General features: G+C 41.3%; 1 protein-coding gene across 1 annotated transcript in view; it reads right to left on the bottom strand.

The window, feature by feature from the left end:
• Window positions 1-17843, bottom strand: part of LOC126100831 (serine/threonine-protein kinase BRSK2) — a 187045-nt gene that overhangs the window by 73322 nt on the left and 95880 nt on the right. Inside the window, exons 9-10 of the mRNA XM_049911483.1 lie at window positions 7799-8070; window positions 1087-1230 (exon numbers count right to left, since the gene is read on the bottom strand). Of these exons, the coding sequence (XP_049767440.1) occupies window positions 1087-1230; window positions 7799-8070 (416 nt within the window). The remainder of the gene's footprint in view (window positions 1-1086; window positions 1231-7798; window positions 8071-17843) is intronic.

Here is a 17843-nt window from a genome sequence, read left to right as displayed (position 1 = left end):
ATCAACAAAAGCAAAATGAGGATAATGGAATGTAGTGAAATTAAATCAGGTGATGCTGAGGGAATTAGATTAGGAAATGAGACACGTAAAGTAGTAAATGAGTTTTGCTATTTTGGGGAGAAAAATAACTGATGATGGTTGAAGTAGGAAGGATATAAAATGTAGACTGGTAATGGCAAGAAAAGTGTTTCTGAAGAAGAGAAATTTGTTAACATCAAGTACAGATTTAAGTGTCAGGAAGTCATTTCTGAAATTATTTGTATGGAGTGCAGCCATGTACGGAAGTCCAACATGGATGATAAACAGTTTAGACAAGAAGAGAACAGAAGCTTTTGAAATATGGCCCTACATAAGAATGCTGAGCATTAGATGGGTAGATCACGTAACTAATGAGTAGACACTGAATAGAAATGGTGAGAAGAGAAATTTGTGGTACAAGCTGACTAAATGAAGGGATTGGTTAGTTGGACACATTCTGAGGCACAAAGTGATCACCAATTTAGTACTAGAGGGAAACATGGGAGGGTAAACATCGTAGACAGAGACCACAAGATGAGCACAGTAAGCAGATTCAGAGGGAGCAGGTTGCAGCAGTTACTCAGATATGAAGAGGCTTGCACAGGATAGAGTGGCATGGAGAGCTGTATGAAACCAGTCTTTGAACTGAAGACCACAACACAGATACATTTAGTAAAGTGGCATAAAGCTGCTGTAACATATCTGGATTTTTCAAAATATTTAGAAGCCTATATATCATGACCTCTTTAAATAATTAGAAAATTTTATTATGAACTGAGAAAAAACAAGTATAAAAGAGAGACAAAACAGCACAGAAGTAACTTTGAACAATGAAGACATAATTTACCTTTCTAAAGTGTTTCTTAGAGTCACTGTTTACCAGACAGTGCTTATTTTTTACCATCTTCCATTTTCAATTTGTTCTAACAATTATACAAAATAATTTAAATGCAAAATCCATTGTATCATATTACCAGTCTGTTTGGTCTATGCACTTTTGCTACACATATCATTTACTTGAACCTTGTCTGCATCTTTTACTTGTACAGATAATCCAACTCTACTTACTTTGCAATTTCCGCCGATGGAACCTGGGACTCCCAAGAAAACTATTTTTTATTGTTGTAAGCCTAGATCTCCAATGATGGCCTGTTGTACTTGTATGTGGTGATCCAGGTGGGGTACAAGGTGCCACATTCACTGTGCTCAGACCTGCTAACATAAGGGTAACAATATCATTAGTAAAATAAAAAGCTATGCATAGGAAACACAAGAGCTTGGGGCTTCAAAATTCGGACAAAATGCATGACATAGTACATTCATAAAAGTGGATTATGTACACTATCAGATCCATTCAACACCTTTACGATGGCTTTTACACTGCTGAGGATGATTTCAATGAGCTGTCTCAAAGTCTGTGGAGGAATGGCAGTCCATTTTCCTGTAGAGCTGAAACAAGAGAAAATAATGATGTTGGATTCTAGGGTCTTGACTGAAATTGATGTTATAGCTCATACCAAAGGTCTTCTATTGGGTTCAAGTCAGGCCAATCCATTTCAGGAATGTTATTGTTCACAAAGCATTCCATCATAGATGCCACTTTATCGGAAAGTGGAATTTGATGCTGATACAAACAGTTACCATCTCTCAATTGTTTATTTAGTGTATGGAGTACACAGTGCTGTAAAATATGTTAATATCCTCCCATATTTAGTGTTTTCTTAAACACAACAAAGGGACTACACTCTAACCTTACAAAATACTCCCACACAGTAACACCACCTTCTCCGTACTTCATTATTGGCATTCGCCCAAGCCAAACCCTTCCATTGGATTACCACAAGGTACAGCATGATTCATCATTCCAAATCATTTGTTTCCAGCCATCCATCCAGTGGTTTCAATATTTACACCACCTCAAGCATCACTTAGCACTACCTACAGAAATGTGTGCCTTATGAGGGGCTGCTCAACAATTGTACCCTGTTCTTTTCAATTCCCTTTGCACAGTCACCGTGCTAGCCAGACTGCTGACAGCACTTTGGAACATACAAGTGATTATTTATGCCGATTTCATGGAGTTTTTTTACAACTATCCTCCTCAATACTTGATGATCCCTGTCTGTCAGTGCATGGGGTCTTCCTGGTCTTGATTTAGTTGTGGCTGTTCCTTCATGTTTCCAGTTCACAATCACATGATTAGCCACCAAGTTGGGTAGCTTTGTAAGGGTTAAAATATCTCTGATGTATTTGTTATTCAGGTGGAATCTAATGACTATTCTACATTCGACGTCATTGCACTCTCCTGACCAACCCAATCTGCTGTTACTGCTTCTCTACTGACAATGCAATACTCCCCGCTTCTTTTTACACTGATGGGTGCATCTCTTGTGGCATCTAGTGGTCAGTTCTGCATTATATAGTTCTGGATACTTTTGATCAGATACACATCTTACCAGATTATTTGAATGGTACATGATATTTGAACTTCTTGCACAATACCTTGCCTGAACTTCTGTAGGACGTTCACTTGCAACTGCACATTAGTTTGTGTTTTGAGAATGATGGTTCTCTAGTACTCTTTGATTCTTTGAACACCAGGCCAAGACATATCTCACAGACACCTTTACACACAGAGTGATTATAAGGGGTTGCTTAGCCCTTTGCCTCTGTGCTCTGCTGATCACCCCTCTTGATTTTTCTCTGTCATTATGTTAAGTCCCTGGTGTATTCAACACTAGTAAGAATATGAGAGAAGGAAAGTTGCTACTCACCACATAGCAGAAATGCTGAGTCGCGATAAGCACAATAAAAAGATTCACACAATCATAGCTTTCAGCCATTAAGGCCTATGTCAGCAGTAGACACACATACACACACACACACACATACACACACACGCGCGCACACACACACACACACACACACACACACACACACACACACGCAAGTGCTACTTGCACACACGTCTGCTGTCTCAGAGAGCTGAAACTACACTGCAAGCAGCAGCACCAGTGCATGATGGGAGTGGCGACTGGATGGGGGTAAGGAGGAGGCTGGGGTGGGGAGGGGGAGGGGTAGTATGGTAGGAGTGGCAGACAGTCAAGTGTTGCAGTTTAGAAGGAGGGCAGGAGAGAAGGTGTGGAGGGGGGAGGGGGTAAGTAGCGGAAAGGAGAGAAATAAAAGAAATTAAAAGACTGGGTGTGGTGTGAAATGACAGCTGTGTAGTGCTGGAATGGGAACAGGGAGGGGGCTGGATGGGTGAGGATGCTGACTAATGAAGGTTGAGGCCAGAGGGGTTACGGGAATGTAGGATGTATTGCAAGGAAAGTTCCCACCTGTGCAATTCAGAAAAGCTGGTGCTGGTGGGAAGGATCCATATGGCACAGGCTTTGAAGCAGTCACTGAGATGATGGTACCATGTTTGGCAGCATGTTCAGCTACTCGTTTTTTGGCCACAGTTTGTTGGTGGCCATTCATGCAGACAGACAGCTTGTTGGTTGTCATGCCCACATAGAATGCAGCACAGAGGTTGCAGCTTAGCTTGTAAATCACAGACTGGTTTCACAGGTAGCCCTGCCTTTGATGGGATACGTGATGTTAGTGACTGGACTGGAGTAGGTGGTGGTAGGAGGATGTATGGGACAGGTCTTGCATCTAGGTCGATTACAGGGGTATGAGCCATGAGGTAAGGAATTGGGAGCAGGGGTTGTGTAAGGATGGACGAGTATATTGTGTAGGTTCGGTGGACGGTGGAATACCACGGTAGGAAGGGTAGGAAGGATAGTGGGTAGGACATTTCTCGTTTCAGGGCATGACGAGAGGTAATTCAGTTGCTCCAGTCCCAGATGGTACTGAATTACGAGGGGAATGCTCCTCTGTGGCCGGACTGTGGGACTTTGGGAGGTGGTGGGAGACTGGAAAGATAAGGCACGGTAGATTTGTTTTTGTACAAGGATGGGAGGATAATTACAGTCGGTGAAGGCTTCAGTGAGACCCTCGGTATATTTAGAGAGGGACTGCTCGTCACTGCAGATGCAATGACAATGGGTGGCTAGGCTGTACAGAAGGGACTTCTTGGTATGAAATGGGTGGCAGCTGTCGAAGTGGAGGTATTGCTGGTGGTTAGTAGGTTTGATATGGATGGAGGTACTGATGTAGCCATCTCTGAGGTGGAGGTCAACATCTAGGAAGGTGGCTTCTTGGGTTGAGTAGGACCAGGTGAAGCAAATGGAGGAGAAGTTGTTGAGGTTCTGGAGGAATGTGAATAAGGTGTCCTCACCTTCAATCCATATAGCTAAGATGATGTAAGAATCTGAACCAGGTGAGGAGTTTAGGATTCTGGGTTTTTAGGAAGGATTCCTCTAGATGGCCCATGAATAGGTTAGCATAGGATGGTGCCATGTGGGTGCCCATAGCCATACCGTGGATTTGTCAGTCATGCCTGCTTCTACATCATTGCTTTTCTCTGCACCCACTCCTTCTGATTTTGCACATTTTTTAAAAGCTTGTATTTCCTTTCACCTTCTTCAAATGATGCAGTGTTATATTTTCTTCTTTCAACAGTTAAATTCAATATCACATGTGCTAGCCAAGGATTTATACAAGAAATTTTCTTTTTGCTTATTTGATTCTTTGCTGCCTTCACTATCTCATCTCTCAAAGCCACCCATTTGCCTTCTATTGTTTAACTTTCCCCTGCTTCAGTCAATTGCTCCTCAGTGCTCTCTTTCAGTAACTGATTCTATCAATTTAGCCAGGTCTCATCTTTCAGCTTAAAATCTGGTTTCAAAATCTCTGCCTTATCACTGTAAAAGCTATTTGAAACATTCTGGCATCTCCAGGTCTCTTACACATAGATAATCTTCTACTATGGGCATCAAACCCAGTGTTTGCAATTTTTAAATTGTGGTCCATCTGAAATTCTACCAAGCAGCTTCCTCTTTCATTCCTTTCCCCAAGGCCACATTCTCCTACACTTTTTCCTCTCATTTTTTACTATTGCATTATAGTCCTCCATCACAATGGATTTTTCTTCTTCCTTACCAGTCTGAATAACTCATTTTATCTCCTCACATATTCTTTCAATATGTTAATCACTTGCAGAACTGACATAAGTATATATTTGTCCACTGTTGGAATCTTGGCTTTGGTTCTATCTTGGCTACAGTAATACATTAACTGTTCTAATAATAGTGCATTGTTCTGCAAAAGTTAATGATGAGCTAGATAAAGTAACACACCATGTGGTGGATATGAATGAAATGTTTGGGAGCATGTTGTCCGCAGTCTCCCAGTCATGAACACAAAGTCGGATGACATCTGGTGTGAGACCAGCATGTCTGTAGCACCAGATAGGATTGGTCCCACAACACAAGACAGTTGAAGGAATGGGAAATGCCACTGTTTATGAATCAGTGAGCAATTACTGTGTCCTGTGGTGGTAATAATGAGCGTACGGCATTGGTGGCAGGGGAGACCCCTCGCGGGGTGGTTCGGCCGCCGTCCCACAAGTTCTTTAATGCCACTACGGCAACTTGCGAGTGAATGAGGATGAAATGATGATGAAAGACACAACACCCAGTCATCTCAAGGCAGATAAAAATCCCTGACCCCGCCGGGAATCGAACCCGGGACCCCGGGTGCAGGAAGCGAGAACGCTACCACAAGACCACGAGCCGCGGACTCCTGTGGTGGTGTTCTTCATTAAAACATGCCCAAAGACAATGTATGGATTCACACATGGAAGAATCATTGGAAAATGGGAAGATTGACCAAATGTGATGAGTGTAGGCCAGGAGTTTGGTACTGCTCACATTGTTGTTCACATGCATGGGGAGGATTCCCAACCACAAACGAGGTGAGGAAGTAGACAACCTTGGTCAATAACAGCAGCAGATGATGGCTACATTGTGCAACGGGCAAGATGGCACTCACATCAAACAGTGACTGCAGTTGTAATGACATTCAATTGGACAGCAAGGGATGCAATCTCATGCTCCACATTGACAAGGCAACTGTATGGGAGTGGTCTCTCTGTCTGACAACCAGTACATTGTGTTCTGTTGACACCTACACAGCAGCAGCACCATTTGCAGTGTGCCAGGAGCATAAGGACTGGACCAACAAGGAGTGGGATTGAATGTTTTTCTTGGATGAGAGCAGGTTCAGGCCGATTCTGGAGATACCCTCATAAGGTAATAGGTGAGAATGTATAATGAACCCAGAAAAATTGTCAAACATGATTGTTCTGGTGGTCCAGCTGTTATGGTGTGGGAAGGCATAATGTTGCTTGGGCATACTGATCTCCAGTCACCAGTCAGTAATACTGTACACTGTACCCCTTCCCATTTCAGGAGTGTGTTCAGCCCTGACTTCATTTTTATGTATGACAACGTGTAACTGCATTGAACAGCACAGGTGGAGGAGCTCCTGGGATGAGAGGATATTTTCTAAATAAACTAACTTTTCCATTCCCCCAATGTAAATCTCTTCAAGCACATTTGGAATACACTGGTGAGACATATGACAGCTTGTCCACATGCACTGACAATCATCCAGCAGTTGTCAACTGAATTCGTGAAGAAATGGAATGCCCAACCATAAGAACTCCTTACCAACCTTTTGGTCAACAAGGGAGCATGTTGGAGAGCATGCATCACTGTCTGTGGTAGTCACACAGCCTATTAAGAACTATGTCCCACCTTTTGTAATGTCCAGAGGACCATCATAAATCAAAGTGACTTCAAGGTAGTTATTGCCTTTGAATGAAAGGTTTATTGTATATTTTTTCACTTACTTTCTGTACTATACTGTAGGAGTTCTTTTTATGTGTGGTCCAAGTTCCATCAAGTTATATTACTTGGCAGTGTCACATCATACAAAAGTTATTTTCATCCTTAAGTTTTGTACACACCATTGAATTCCACTGGTATTCTTATTTTATTATTCTTTATTAGATCCATTCTCATTACCCCTATTTGGTTTTGTGTTGATAATCCTATATTCACATATCTAGAAATCTTTTTCTTCCTGCCACGACACTTCACTAATTCCCACTACATTTTACCTCAACATATACATTTTTCTTTCCAAGTTCTCTAACCCATCTACCCAAGTAAGGTGTCTAACATACTTCATTCGGTAAAGTAGAATGCCACATTTGAGAGCAGCAGACAGAAAAGTTATAGGGGGAAACAGAGATTGGAATATACCCAACAGATAATGGAGAACACAAGGTGTAAGTGCTACTATGATATAGAGACTGGTGCAGGAGAGAAAACTGTGGCAGGTCACATCACACCAGTCAGAAGGCCGATGTTAAAGAAAAGGTGTATTACATTTTTGGCTGATATTATTTGCATCTGGTGTATTCAATGTAAATGCAATGTCAGTTGACTGAAGAAAACTCAGAAATGAATAATTATTTTTTTTACTGATGTCAGAAATTTCTGAGTAGTAGGAGAGGTACCCTTATTGTTCCATGGCATAAAATGTCAGCACATTAGCATCCTGAATTTTTGATAATCCAGTATAGACTTAATCCATGACTTAAAGCCATTTTATATTCCAAGCAGTGCAAAATATTAGTAATATGAATATATTACTTGAGCTATGTATGTTTCAATAAAGTGACGTATTTTGAGGTGCGGATATCATGGTTGAATATCATTACACTACATGTAAATAGAGAAACATGTTCCATGAGGTCAGCCATTACTGCAAATAATTTACACCATTTGTCCTTATTGTTGAATGCTGAAGAAAAGGCATGACTTACCAGCTGAAGCATCTGTATTGATTTCAGGCGTCCCACCACTGCTATTGGCTCTCTGATGATGGGGTGATGGTGGAGCTAAACCAACAGGCCGGTAATGGTGATGATGGTGATGGTGTGCAGATGCTGCCCTCTGTGGACCAGGAGATAGGTTGCCAGGTGATGCATTATTGAGGCCTGCATGTAGTGTTGCAACTGGTGAGGTCACCTGGTGGTTGCTAGTTGAATGAACACTTGCTGGTGATCGCCTGCTGTGGTGCCTGGTAGATCCAGAGCTGGCAGAAAGTTGTCTTTTCAGTATGGTTATTGATGCAACAGTTTTCATTAACTATAAATAATTGAGTATTTTCAATATAGAACTGTTAATTTATGTGGATCATTTTGACTCATATAATATTAGTATCAGATATAAAAGTAAATTTTTTATTATGTGTTGTAATCTACAATTGGATATGTATCAATAATAGTTACATGTATTTGGTTTTTAAATAAAATAGCAACTGTGTGTGTATTGGTGCAACAGGATGATGCACTCTGGTGTGGAACATGTGCACAAACAAAATGCTTACAAGTCAAGTCACCACAAAATTATGTACGTATGATGTACAATACAATGTATGCTCCTAATCTTAAAGAAAATATTCATCTTGTTCCAGAAAATTAAATGGCCCAGAGGATAAAATAATTCTGACCTTCAGAAAATATTTAAAGGGTAATTGCTTAAAATTAGCTTATGTTTACCACATTTGCTTTGATTGCCCTCATTAATTGTCTTGTTTAGTTGTCCATGACTAGACTGTGATTTCCAAGCCAATTTCATAAAAAGTCCTACTTATTCTTCATTTTTCCTTCTTTCATTTACAAACCAAACACCAAAGGTTTTGAAAGTTAATCATACTAAATTGTTAAGGCTTTTGTGGCCACTTTGTTGACAAACTGCCTATTGGCTTCTGTCTTGGCTTCTACGGCCAACGTTCGTATGATGATTTTACTGATGTTTCGCCAGCATGTGGTTGACATTGTCAAAGCTTCACCCTCCACTGCCAGTGGTGAACTGGAGCCAAACTTGCAGCTGCAGACCATATGTACCTGGAGCGCCAACATCCGAGGGCTTCTCCGCAGTCATTTCCATTGCAGTTCTCCTCTTGCCACCTGTGACAGTCATTCGCTCAAGTATGGGAAGCCAGGATCCATTTACCTTAAGGCTTTCCTCCTTCTTGTTGAAGCTGTTTGGGTGTTTTTGTATTTCTACAGCTTCTCTGAACAAGCGGGTGTGATAGTGCTGCTCTACAGCTAGAACTTCAGTGTCAGCAAATTTTATTACGTGGTCCATCTCACTCAGTGTGTGCTCTGCCACGGCCAATTTCTCCACCTGCCCCAACCTGCAATGTCGCTTATGTTCTTTGATCCTGGTGTTAATTGATTGTCCAGTCATTCTGACATAAACTTTTCCGCATGTGCATGGTATATTGTACATTTCCAACATTGAAAGTGGGTCACTTTTCTCCTTTGTCGATCTGAGACACTCTTTGATCTTCTTTACACCATGTTTGCGCAATATACAGCTGATTATGTCCATCAGTCTGGGAATCTATGGCAGAAAGGCCGTACCTGGCATTTCTTTTCCTGATTCCTTACTTTGCCGAGTGTTTGGCTCTGTTACACTTCTAATTTAGTTTGTGGAGTACCCATTGCTTCTCAGAACACTTTCCAGGTGTTGCATTTTGCGCCTGAGGTGCTGCAGCTCACATATTCATCCTGCTTGTGTTACGAGCGTATTAATCATGCCTGTTTTGTGGTTCGGGTGGTGGTTTGATAGTTTGTACAGGTATCGGTTCATGTGTGTCAGTTTTCAATACATGCTGTGTCCCAGATTTTTGTCATCCCTTGTGACCAGCACATCTACAAATGGCAGTTTTTTGTCCTTTTCTACTTCCAAGGTAAATTTTATGTTGGCATGGAAGCTGTTCAAGTATCTTAAGAAGCCAACGAGCTGTTTTTCACCATGGTTCCACACAACAAAAGTATCATTGACATATCTCTACCACGCCTTAGGTTTGCAAGTCACCAAGTCTAGTGCCTGTGCTTCGAAATGTTCCATGAAGAAGTTGGCCACCAGATTACCTAAAATCCATAAGAACAACATTCCACTAAGACCGATTGTTAGCACTCCTGGCTCACCGACATATAACCTGGCAAAACACTTGGCCTCTCTGTTCCAGCACGTGTGAGGAAGACCAACACATACATAAAGGACTCAGGACATTTCATTGAGAAGCTTAAGAAATAGAAACTTGCACCAAATGACATCCTGGTCAGCTTTGATGTCGTTTCTCTGTCTACGAAAGTGCCACTCAGTGAAGCTCTGGAGCTCATTGGTTCCATTTTCTCACAAGACATTTCAAAGCTCTTTCATGCATGTCTCACCAGGAGCTATTTCATGTGGAATGGCAATTTCTACAAACAGCTGGAAGGCATCGTCATGGGTAGTCCTCTTAGCCCAGTAGTGGCCAATTTCTTCATGGAACATTTCGAAGCACAGGCACTGGACTTGGTGACATGAAAACCTAAGGTGTGGTACAGATATATCGATGATACTTTCATTGTGTGGATTCATGGTGAAAGAAAGCTCAGTGATTTCCTAAGACACTTGAACAGCTTCCATGCCAACATAAAATTTACCATGGAAATAAAAAAGGACAAAAAACTGCCATTTGTAGATGTGCTGGTCACAAGGGATGGTGAAAGTCTGGGACACAGCATGTACCGAAAACCAAAACACACAGACTGATACCTGCACAAACTATCAAACCACCACCCAAGCCAGAAAAGAGGCATAATTAATACGCTCATAATGTGAGCAGGATTAATATGTGAGCTGCAGCACCTCAAGCACGAAATGCAACATCTGGAAAGTGTTCTGAGGAGCAATGGGTACTCCACAAATTATACTAGAAGTGTAACAGAGCCAAACACTCAGCAAAGTAGGGAATCAGAAAAAGAAATCTTGGTTATTGCCTTTTTGCCATACATTCCCAGAGCGATCGACAGAATAGGCCGTATATCGCGCAAACACGGCGTAAAGACAATTTTCAAATTCACAAGGAAGATCAAAGAGTGTCTTAGATTGGCAAAGGAGAAAAAGGACGCACTTGCAACTTAGGGAATATACTGTATACCATGCACATGTGGAAAAGTTTATGTCAGAGTGACTGGACGATCAATCAACACCAGGATCAAAGAACATAAGCGACATTGCAGGTTGGGGCAGGTGGAGAAATTGGCCAAGATAGAGCACACACTGGTGAGACTGACCACATAATAAAATTCACCAAACTGGAAGTTCTGGCTGTAGAGAACCACTATCACATCCACTTGTTCAGAGAAGCTGTAGAAGTACAAAAACACATGAACAGCTTCAACAAGAAGGAAGAAAGCCTTAAGGTAAACAGATCCTGGCTTTCCATACTGCAGCGAATGACTGTTGCAGGTAGCAAGAGGAGAATTCCACCAGAAATGACTGCGGAGAAGCCCTCAGGTGTTGGCGTGCCAGGTACATATAGTCTGCAGCCACAAGCTCGGCTCCAGTTCACCACCGGCAATGGAGGGTGAAACTTTGACAGTGCCAGCCACTTGTGCTGGCAAAATGTCAATAAAATCATCAAATGGGTCTACATGCTACTTATAATTCATCTCCTAGTAGGTGACTGTCTTCCCTAATTTTGTTTCTTATTCTCATCCTGCAATTTCTTCTGTTATAATGATTAAGTACACTATACAGTCAAGACACACCGCACAGCTTTAACAATTCACACAGCACTTTTTGTATGACTGGGAGCTCAAATTAATTCATACTGTCGACAGAGGGCAGTAGTTGTACTAGTCCAGTACAGTGGACTGTGACATAAGACCAGGTTAACAGTAGAAACATTAGGCTTTAAGATCTGTGTGTGACTTTTAAGTGAAGTGAAAAGAACATACCTATTTAGTGATTTGAAGATTTTGGGTTTTGTTCTTACAATACAACATTTGCAGAAAGTGTTACTTTTCTGCTTTCATCTCACAAAATCTGCTGAGGAAAGTCATTGTTTGCCACTGAATGCTTGAAGAACATGGTCTGTTGGAAACAAAATGCAAAGATTGGTTTTGAGATGAGTGACAAAATACATCCTGGTCAGTGTGGAGCTGCTGCAACTAGGTCGGATGGTGAAATCACAGTTATTCAATTTGAATTGTGCACTTGAAGACAATGCCCCCTTCCCCCTCCCTGCAATATGCTCTGAAACATCATTAGGTCAATTTGCTGCATGACAATGCCAAACCACAAGTTGCAAACTGATTGCAGGAAACTTTGAAAGGACTTCGATGGGGTCTTCCCCCACTCACTATATTCACCAGACATTATCCATCCTGATTACCATTTGTTTCAGTTCATGCAGCATGGCCTTTTGACAACCTCTTCACATCTTTTAATGATCTCAAAGACTGGGTCAATTAGTGGATCACGTTAAAAGAACCTCATTTTTTAATTGTAGAATCCATTTGTTACTCAAAAAGTGGGTAAATTTTGTAACTACTAAACGAAACTATTTTCAGTAAATTATCTTACGCCATCCTCTTATAATGAACAGGCATTTTCTGTCCAGAAAACAGTGAGAATAATTTCAAGTAGTCTAAACAATGCATTCATGTGAAAATAAACAATTTTAAGTTGATATTAGGACAAACCAAATGCAGTTCACTAAAAATGACCCTGGTTTCCATTTCTAAATAATGGAAAAAAAATCTAGAAACATGCAACAAAGCTGAAAGTAATATTTTAGATGAAACAGCATTACTGAAAGCTCCATTATCTTCATCACATCAGCCATTGATCCACTGATACAGAAGTACCTCACCTGCACACCTTACATTGGGCCACTGACTGGGTCATTTATTAACTCTTTGAATTCAGCAAATAACTGGCTTGATCCTTTTAACATATGTTTTCCTGGATAAATGTTTGGCCTATCTCCACTTCATTATTTTTATAGTCATAATTAGGACTTCCACTTTGTTGCTTTAACCCAGTTTTAATTAGGATTTTTTTCTTTTTAACATGTTCATTGTACATTACTTTTGGCATTATTATAATTGATTTCCAGGCTAAGTTTCAATCTAGGTCTACTAACTGTTCCCACTTTTAGTACATTATAATGCAGGTGTGCTTCTCAGCACTGTCTTATTATTACATGTGAAGTAAAGCACTTCCCCGCCACTATATCAAAAATGACTGTAAACAGTGTTCACATTACACTGTGCACTGTGATGCCTGTCACAGCTCAAGCAATATGAGCAAGAGGCAGTCAATGCCATCATTGTGCAACAGACAGTGCCACATCATAAAGACTGATAAGCCAATGAATGGAGCACCAACCAGACAGATTATCTAGCTTAGAATCAATGGACAAGCAATCAAGTGCCAACTGGAAACAGATGCAGAAATATCACCAATTACGTGGTACATATACCAACTCATTGGCATCCTATGATTCCAATGAGCTCAAAAGACAAGTTGTATCATACAGCGGTCAATGAATCACACTAAGGAGCAAACCCATAATTAAAGTAGGTTACAAGAAACTGTTGTGCAAGTAGTTAGGTCATCTGTAGCGCCTAAAATATGTTGCTTAGATGTGCTCATATCAATTTCAAACTGATGGCAATGTATCTATAGCATCTACTGCCACATCATACACTGAGTGCCAAATGTAAGCAATTTTTCAAACCACATTTGGCTTGTGTGAAAATTTTCCAGATGCATACACTGTCCACCCAAAATGTCTGGAGACTGATTTTACTCCGGGGATATAAGTGATTTCAACACAGTAACTATGGTGGCAGCTTGAACTAACAGCTGCAAACAACAGATGTGTGTTTCACCAGTTGATTGCGAGCAGGCAGTGTTGTGGACATGCAGCCATTGTGTTTCTTCACTGGGGTGTTCAAACTGCAATGGAGCAATGAACTTTTCATTGTACAAGATACTCTCCAGAATGTTTTGAAGAAAAGAAATGCATGTGCAGAGTTTATCCTGCAAACCCTGACTATCAAAAAACAGTGATTATGCATGGTAACCTGCTGTAATTAGATTGAAATGCAAAATATGGACAATTCTTTTCTTGAAAAATTATCAAAAGTAACAAGACTTGGTGTTATCAATATGAACCTACTAAATAATGACAAACTGCAGAAGTTCATGAACCTACAATAAAATGATGAAGTGCAGAAATTCACAAGAAGGTTCAGTGCCTTGACAACATAACTTACATTCAAACCAATGTACAAGGATGTGCTGAAAAGTAATGCCTCTGAATTTTTTATGTGAAAATTCTTAAGGCTTTTTTAAATAAAACTAATGTTAATAACATTCTACATCTTTATGTTGATATCTGTGTATTTATTTCTCAACATAGACTCCTTGACAATGAACACATTTCTCCAAATGAGAGACCAGTTTATTGATACCATCACTGCCAAACGTTTGACTTCATTGATGGAGCAACAGCCTCACCTCTGCTTGCACCACATAATTACTATTAAAGTGAAGTCCTCAAAAGCATTCTTTAAGTTTTGGAAACAGATGAAAATCAGGTAGAGCCAAGTTGGGACTGTAGGGAGGATGATCAGTGACAGTAAACCCAAGGCATTGGATTGATGCAGATGTCACAGTGCTCATATGTGGCCTGGCATTGTTGTGCTGAAGGAGAGGGCACTCCATGTGTGAATGAACCATTTTCTTCAGTTATAAACTTGATTTCCCATACACCAGCATGCTACAATTTGGAGCCCTCTAGCAGCACATGGCTGCAAATATGTATACAAGAAGAATACAGATGTAGATGTTAATAGCATTTGTTTTATATAAAAGTCTTTAAGGGTTTTCACATGGAAATTCCAGAGGCATTACTTTTTAGAACTCTCTTGTAAAGACCAGGATGGAATATCAACAATATTATGTGAAAGATAGATTGCTACTTTCACATACAGGAGACATGCCTCACAGACAGGCACAATGAAAAGATTGTTATACATTTAAACTCTTGGACAAAAGGCCTTCTTCCAGAATAGAAAACTCTCTCTCTCTCTCTCTCTCTCTCTCTCTCTATCTCACACACACACACACACACACACAACTCATACATACATGACCACTGTCTCCAGCTGTTGTAGCTGGACTGTGAATAGCAATTGCACCTGACAGTGGCAGCAGTCTAGCATGGGTAGTAAATGTAAGGAAGAGACATGGGGCAGTGAGGTGAAGGGATATAAGGCAGGGGTAGGGGAAGATGTATCGCTTCTTCCAGAAACATTCAGGGATGGGATGTGATAGATTTAGGCTAGGGCTGCTAGGTGCAGCTAGGAGATTTGGATTTGGGAAGCAGCAGAAAAGAGTGGTAAAGAAGGGAAGTAGAGAAGGAGAATATAAGGCTTTTTAGTGCTGGAGTGTGAGCAGAGAAGATGATAGGTAGATAGTAGATAGGGTCAAGTGAAGGTTGAGGCCAGGGAGGCTATGAGAATGTAGGATATATTGTGAGGAGATTTTGCACCTGTGCATTTCACAAAAGCCATTGTCGACAGAAAGGATTCAGATGATGCATGTGTGAAGTGAGGCACTGAAAATGAAGCATGCATTGGCCAGCATGTTCAGAAACTGGGTGGTCCAGTTGTCTTTTGGCCAGTTTGTCAGTGGCCATTCATGCAGAGACATCTTATTAGTTGTCATCCCCACATAGAAAGCAACATAGTGTTGCGGCTTAGTTTGTAGATCACATAGCTGCTTTCACAAATAACTCTGCCTTTGATAGGATAGGAGCTGCCTGTGATGGGACCATAGCATTTGGTGGTGGGATGAAGTATGGGACAGGTCTTGCACCTAGCTCTATTGCAGGAACATGAGCCATGAGGCAAGGGGTTTGGAGCTGGGTTGGAGTAGGGATGGAAAAAGATATTGCATTGGTTTTTTGGGTGGCAGAATAACATTGTAGGAGGAATAGAAGGATAGTGGGTTGGTTATTCCTTATGAGCAGAGGTACTTAAAACCCTGGTAGAGAATGTGATTCAGTTGCTCCAGTCTTGGGTGCTACTGAGTCATGGGAGGAGTGCTCCTTTGCGGCCAGATGGTGGGTATGTGAGAAATGGTAGGTGACTGGGGAGACAAGGCACAGGAGATCTGTTTCAGTATTAAATTAGGAAAGCAATTTTGGTCAATGTAGGCCTCATTGAGACCCTTGGCATATTTGTGGAAGGACAGATGTGATGGCCATGGATGTCTAGGTCATGTGGAAGGGTCTCTTGGCATGGAATAGGCAACAGCTGTCAAAGCAAAAGTATTGTTTTTGATTGGTAGGTTTGATGTGGATGGAGATACCCATTCTTGATATATAGGTCAACATTGAGAAAGGTGGCTTGTTGGGCTGAGGAGGACCAGTTGAAGCAAATGGGGAGAGACGGTGTTAAGGTTCTGGAGGAATATCCTAACCCTCAGTAAACACCACGAAGACGTCATCGGTGAATGTAAACCAGGTGAGGGGTTCGGGGTTCTGGTTGGTTAGCAAGGATTCCTTTAGATGGTCCATGAGTACACTGTCTTAAGCATAAGTTGGCTTCATCTGGTCCTCCCCAAGTAACAAGTCATTTTCCTTAATGATGACCTACACCTCAAGGATGCCTGCATCAATTCCTTTGTCCATATCAAACCTACAAACCACGAACAATACCTCCTCTTCGATAGCTGCCACCCATTACATACTGGAAAGTCACTATAGCCCAGTCATTCATGGCTGTCACATTTGTAGTGACAAGTAGTCCCTGTCCAAATAAGCGAAGGCATAACTGGGGCCATCAAGACTGAAATTACCCTCCCAACCTTGTACAGAAACAGATCTCCCACGCCTTGTCTCTCCAGTTTCCTACCACCTTCCACATACCCACCAACTGGTCACAAAAGAGCATTTTTCTCATGATTAAGTACCACCCAGGACTGGAGCAACTGATTATTGTCGTGCCCTGAAAAGAGGAATATCAGACCCACTATCCTTCTCACTCCTCCCACAGTGGTATTCCACTGCCCACCAACCCTACATAATATTCTTATCCATCCTTGCTCCACCCTGCTCTCATCCCTTGATCATGGCTAATACCCCTGCAACAGATCTATATGCCAGACCTATCCCATACATCCCTTCACTATCAACGACTCCAGTTCAGTAACAGGTGTATCCTACCCCATCAAAGGCATGGTCACCTGTGAAAGCAACCATGTGATCTACAAACTAAGCTGCAACTACTGTGCTATTTTCTGAGTGGACATGACAACTAACATATTATGTGGCTCCATGAATGCCCACTGCCAAACTGTGGCCAAAAGGCAGCTGGACCACCCAATTACTGAACAAGCTGTCCAACAGAATGTGCTTCACTTCAATGCCTGCTTCACAGCTTGGATCCTTCCTCCCAACAACTGTTTTCCTATCCCTGCTCCCAGTCCAGCAGTACACAGCCTTTTACTCCACCACCTCAGTGTTTCTCTAACTTTTATTAATCCAGTCTCAAAACTTTTTGGACTATGGGGTATGCTTCAAGCAATCCTCCCAACTGTGCTTCTTGCACCCTGTACCATTTACTATGTGGGATGCAGTTAAATACAAACTTGACATGATGCACGAAATGTAAGTCATAGATCCACTATTATTCAGTTAAGGGCCACTCCATTGGTATAAGTAAATAAACCAAAAGGATTCATTCACATATGCATGAAATTAAAGGCAACAATTAATGCAATCTCAATTGGAGAAGAATCTAAAAACATACTTGCTATTAACATGCCTTTGGTATGTACAGACATAACTGATTGCTGTTTGGGGTCAGAAGCATCCCACAATTTTTCAGCACTATCTTGAGATAGTCAACATGAATGTTGACCACTTCTGGAGCAGCCACAGACTAGGATCTAGTGACAGTTCTTGAAATAAATGGTAATTCCCACATCCATGTTTCTAATAATAGC

This window comes from Schistocerca cancellata, chromosome 9, assembly GCF_023864275.1.
Source record: "Schistocerca cancellata isolate TAMUIC-IGC-003103 chromosome 9, iqSchCanc2.1, whole genome shotgun sequence".
In the NCBI taxonomy this organism is placed as follows: Eukaryota; Metazoa; Arthropoda; class Insecta; order Orthoptera; family Acrididae; genus Schistocerca; species Schistocerca cancellata.
This window is presented reverse-complemented; position numbering and strand designations above follow the sequence as displayed.